At 39.8% G+C, this 5,831-nt stretch overlaps 1 protein-coding gene and 1 non-coding gene across 2 annotated transcripts; one reads left to right on the top strand and one right to left on the bottom strand.

The window, feature by feature from the left end:
* The first annotated feature begins 1,004 nt into the window (after nt 1-1,004).
* trnas-gcu (transfer RNA serine (anticodon GCU)) lies at nt 1,005-1,086 on the top strand. The gene has a single exon. It is a non-coding gene; the product is annotated as a tRNA-Ser (tRNA).
* A 1,051-nt stretch (nt 1,087-2,137) lies between these two features.
* On the bottom strand, nt 2,138-3,936 carry LOC104962569 (gap junction beta-4 protein-like; the record flags this gene model as incomplete). The annotated part of the gene is made up of 2 exons (XM_010791021.1): nt 2,138-3,532; nt 3,629-3,936. Coding segments are annotated over 2 exons (651 nt in total), but the record flags the coding sequence as incomplete, so codon positions are not given.
* Between the last annotated feature and the right edge of the window lie 1,895 nt (nt 3,937-5,831).

The raw sequence follows: 5,831 nt of genomic DNA, 5'->3' as shown, positions 1-5,831 counted from the left end.
GCGAAAAACGCGCGTTTTTTAATATGATAATGAGCCCCTCCTTCTGATTTCCATAGCCACTAAGTTTAAAGTGTCTGTAACCAATCAGTGAAGAGTAAAGCCAGACCAAAGCAATCTGTAGATGAAAAGTTCCTGACATTTTTAGGCTTTGCTGTAAATTGTATATTATTCCAGATTCAGGGGACCAAGTATTAATTTTCCTTTGAATATAATCAATAAATCAAACAATATAAGATATATATATATATAAAAAATACAATTGCCTTATGCTTTTCCTTAACCCTCTGGAGTATAAGGATATTTTCTCAATATGTAGACGTCTCCTTAAATCACCTTTTAAATGTACTTCTTATAACATGGCACCCCATATGTTACTTTTCGAAATATTCAGGACACTTTCTGGTCTTGCTAGAGATGCAAGTCACTCACCTTAGAGCACTGTCTTATGAGATACTTAGCTGAAAATGAGAAATCCGATTTTTTTTTGGAAAACGTAAAAACTCTTGTGAAAACACACTTTAAATGTACTGGCTATGCAAAACAGAAGGTGGGCTCATTATCATATTAAAACGTTTAAACACTCATTGCTTTGGAACAGCCCTCAATATGGCGACCCTCCGCGTGAACGCGCAAACGGAGGGGTAGGGTGTAGGGGGCGGTTTGGGAATGGGCCGAAAGTACGTAATGCTGGCCCGGGGTGTCTAAATAGTGCTTCCGGGCCAGCGGGCCATTTATAATGTCGAGCCCTGTCATGGACTGTGGATACTGTAAATACATTTTAGAACAATTGGCTGTTAACTTTAGGTGGCTTCAGGAGAGAAAGAAAAACTGTTCCATACATTTTTATGATGATAATTTCTCGAGGGAGATACAAGAGTCAAATGTAAGTAACCAAATATCCAAAGTGTTAAATGTATGTCAATAGAACTCCAAAAGGTCTTCTTATTTGTTTTTTTTAAACAGCACGTGACTTTTTTCAGTGTAATATAAATTATACATGCGCAGACGAGGTGGCCGAGTGGTTAAGGCGATGGACTGCTAATCCATTGTGCTTTGCACGCGTGGGTTCGAATCCCATCCTCGTCGGATGTTTTCATTTCATGATACAGATCAGGGATTACTATGGATTTTAAAAACTAAGATTACGGAGTTAATTTGACTAAAGACCTTTTAAATGTGTGTATTATATATCTTTAAAGCCAAACATTGTATGTGGTAAGCAACATAATCTATTTTAAGGTAACTAACTAGTACTGGCAAATAGGTAAAAATGCAGAGCGTGCATAAAATTAAATGGGAATGCAAGAAGTACTTGAAGTTAGCAAAGTGGGTTTTGCGGTCTTGTTACATGCGCCGTCCACGTGAACAGCTGTACAAATGCCAAACCACCAGCACGTGATTTTATACAGGACAGGGCTGCACGACTAGTTGTGCATGCTCTTACCTTGATAACTCATCAAAAGGTGTTGACAGTGGCTGCTTCTTTGCGTTCGTCCCTTGAAAATCTATAAAAGGTACACCTTATTAAAAAACCCGGAAATATCTATAGACAGACAATCGTTGAATGGGGTTTGTTTAACTTGGAGAATGCTCTCAAATGCTGCCATCTAGTGGTAACAGAACACAACGACACTATTTCCTTCCACATTTTGATTGAAGACCTTTGCAACTAAATAATTGCATTCATGTGCACAATATGCTACGCGTCGTGCATGCTGGCTCGCTATAAATGTAAATTGTATTAGTATGTATTGCTATGACCGAGCAAAAATGTCTGCTGTGAATCATTTTCAGTATTTCTAGGGTATTCAAATAGATAGCCAAAGAATACACACAACTTGAATCTGCTGCTAAATTAGATTTCTATCAATTATTACACTTCTAGTGTGTGTCTTACTGTTATAAAGAGCAGAATAAAACGTTCTATATCGGGAGCCGTGTGGTGCAGTGGGTACAGGTTCAAACCCGACTGCAGTCAGCATGTCATTGTGTCCCTGAGACACTTCACCCCAAATTGCTCCTGTTGGGATTGGCCACAGTATTGAGTATGTAAGTCGCTTTGGATAAAAGCATCTAACAAGTGACATGTAATATCTGTGAGGAAAACATCATAGAAATAAGAGAGTATGACACTGAGCTCAATCAGCATTTTTATTTTTCAAGCAATTAAATATAGCATTCTATGGGTAAAAAAAACCATGTCCTAAACTCAATTGGTTGGCAATTAGCATGTTGACATTCCAGTTGACTCTTTTCAGAACAGAAGTAGTCTGCTTTGTTCCTGAGGATTTAACCAAAGATAAAAGTACACATCACCTTGTCCCCTGGCAACTCAGCAAGTGTCCAGTCTGTACAGCAAGGTGGTTAAATATATCCTCTTAGTATTATCTAAATCTAGATTTAGACCATCTCCCATGGTGCAAAGAGACACACCTTGATGGGTAAACACACTCTTCATGTGGGGCATCAGTTCCTTTTGGTCCTTTTTTGTAGAAAAAATATGATCGCACAGAGTACGGGAAGCAATCTTCTTCGCATGCACACATTTAAAAAAGCTACGATACCAAGTGCTGTCATTTACAATACACCATACAATTAAAATTACATTGATATAAAGTTGTTGGTTCAAGATAAAAAATAGATCAACAATGCCCTCACACACAACACCAGACTCAATTTGTGCTATAAAGCCAGCTCCTGGATGTTTGTCTTCGTATATTCGGCCGTAGGGTTGATGACATGGGGTGGCAGGAGGTAGATGGTCGTCCTCCAACTGGAAGGTTAGTGGTTAAATCCCCAACCCCTGCAGTCAACACGTTGATGTGTCCTTAGGCAAGATACTTGTCCCCATGTTGCTTCTGATGGCATGGACCAAAGTGTGTGAATGGGTGAAAGCTGGCTTGTATACGTAAAAGCCCTTGTGGCTGGCAAAGTCAGGAAAGCGCCATATAGATGCAGTCCATTTACCATGTCCAGGTACAAAGAGGAAATCAAATATATAAACATAAAATTACCAGTAGTCCTTGTCTTACAAAATACAACGGTCAGTGTTGTAGAACCTAATATCGGACAATCATGAATATTTCATGTACAGCGGGATCACAGGATCTGCCCTTGAGTCAGTCTTTCAACTTTTTCAGGTGACTTTTGGTCATGAAAACAAACTCATAGTTTATTGACCCCCGAGTCCTAGAGGGTGGTACTGATCCCACCTTCTCTGATCTTCTCCCTTCTGTTCAAACTCATCTGGCTGTCGGACAGAGTTGGGTCAGTCTTACGATACTGGGACCGGGGGGGCGCCATGTTGGTGAGCTCGTGCTGCTCAGCGAATAGGAGCCTTTGGTTCTCTTGGCGGATCCTCACTAATTTGGAGATGCGCTTGCCGATGAGATAAACCATCTCGCAGAGACACATGAAGATGCAAACTGCGCTGGAGACAACCATGAACAACATGAAGATCTTTTTCTCTGTTGGGCGACTGATGAAGCAGTCCACAGTGTTGGGGCATGGTTCCAGTGAACACTTGGACAACCTAAAAGAAAACAGTAGATACGATTAAAGGTGAAATGAATCAGTTTGTTCTGTACATGTTTTTCTGCAATAATGAAAGTAAAGATATGAGCATTACTTGGGCAGGTCGTATCCATCGTATATCCGATACAGGATGTAAAGGAATGCAACGTCAAATCCGGCTTTGAAGACCAGACTCAGCAGGTAGGTCCACCACAGCCCGCCTCTCTTTTTTCCAGGGTTGGCGTACAGGTGAGAGCCGTGGTGCAGCTCAACGTATTTGGCGTCCTTTCCTTCACGGTATTTCACATGAGCCATCACCATCAGAGACGGGCAGGTAATGAAAATCAGCTGCAGCGCCCACAGACGGATGTGGGAGATGGGGAAGATGTGATCATAGCAGATGTTGGTGCAGCCAGGCTGGAAAGAAAAAATATATATTTTTTAAAGCTTTTTGCATTTACTGGTTTTGACTATAATGAGGTCTAGGACTTTTATTTCATACCACTGCTAATGCAGCTGTCATGAAAGAATGAATGTGAAACAATACCACTATTGCTGGCAGAAAGTTATAATAACTTTATAATAGTAAAAAGCTACAATATATTTATACCGGCAGCACTTTTAAGGAAAAAAAAGGAACATTCCAACAAATAAATGCAAAGTATTTGGAAGGGGATTTCAATAAGAATTACAGACGAAAATAAGTTTACATTTATAAGGTTTGCCTTTAATAAATATTGCTAATTGTCTGCCAGTTACATGGTGTTGTATATGCTAAGACCTTAGCCTGTGATCCTAATATGTTGACGAGACATGATATCCTTAGATTAAGTCTGTAGTATTCCAAACATCAGTGGATCTTACAGTTCCTATGATACGACTCAAACATTTCTTTTGTTTAAAGAGTGGTGCAGTGATGACGCATTTTTGTATGCTGATCTGGAAGTTAGTCTCAAAATGGCTGCCTCGACCAAAAGCCAATGGGATTTTTCCATTGGATTTTAGAAAATTGGTCTGTGGGAAACAAACATCTATAATAGTTCTTTAGGCAGGAAAATATCCACTTAATAGCACGACTTTTACAATAGTCGAAGCCTATATGCAATTGCCAGTTGTTGGGTTACATAAATAGCTAACGTCATCATACTTGCCAACCTTGATACCTCAGAAATCGGGAGCATTTCAAAATGCAAAATGGGGGGCGGGGCGGGGTGCTAGTTTATCGCCGGAGCTGTTAGATTAACATTAACATGCTTATTGTAGTTCTAAGTGCAGCCTGTAGCACAATCCTTGATGGAGCATATGTGTGGGCAGGAAAGGAGTAGAGTAGTTGTCGATTCTTGTTCTGTTTTCTGTGACTATCTGCCTCACCCTGTCAGACTTTGAGTTGCGCGCGCTACTAAAGAGACGTGTTACCATGGAAACCAAACAATGGTGTAGCCAGTGCTTGAATTGGAATAAAAAAGGTGCCAGTACTCTAAATCAGTAACAAGTATTTGGCACAAAGTCATAGTATATCCTATAATGCTGGTGGGTTTGTCTCTTTACTGTATATTTTAGAAAGGCTCTCTGTACTTAAACAAAATGACTCAGGGTGCATCTGAGATTAGAGGGGGTGCAGTGGTAAAGTGCTATTTTTATAAGTGGGGAGTAGACCTGACACCCTCTAGTCTAGGGGGGTCCGGGGGCATGCTCCCCCGGGAACATTTTTTTTTAAATATTGAAGTTAGATGCATCAATCTGGTGCACTTTGAGAGCAAAATGAAGAGATATATGGATACCTCTCAACATCCATAATGAAACAACTGTAAACAGATTTACTTTTTCTTTATGGATATAAAAGAAAGTAAAGCTTGACTCCTACTAGCTGGTTAAATGACTCCTCGTCCCTGAGGCCACTACCAGTTTTTTGTGCCATTTTGCTGGATTTATTTGTCAATAGCGTTGCTGCACAAAGTGATAGCCCTCTAGTTTAAATCTACTACCCAAAAAGAAACATATGGAGATGGGTTTCTATTTAAAAAAAATTGCAAATCTATTTGGGAACAGTGGGGCCGGGCCTCAAATCCTATAGGGGGGTCCGGCGGCATGCTCCCCCGGTAAGATTTTTTTTTAAATGTTGGACTTAAATGCATCAATCTGGTGCATTTTGAGGGGGAAATAAAGAGACTACACCCATATGAAACAAAAATGTATACATTTAAATAATCATAAGTACATGGCCATAACCAATAACATACAATATCCAATATGAAAAAACATTGAAACTTGTTTATTTATTTGTTTTTGGTTCATTTATAGTTGTGAGTGTGTCTGGG

Source organism: Notothenia coriiceps, unplaced genomic scaffold (genome assembly GCF_000735185.1).
Source record: "Notothenia coriiceps isolate Sejong01 unplaced genomic scaffold, NC01 NC01_scaffold00034969, whole genome shotgun sequence".
NCBI classification, from domain to species: domain Eukaryota; kingdom Metazoa; phylum Chordata; class Actinopteri; order Perciformes; family Nototheniidae; genus Notothenia; species Notothenia coriiceps.
The sequence above is the reverse complement of the archived record's forward strand: the minus strand, read 5'-3'. Positions and strand labels throughout refer to the sequence as shown.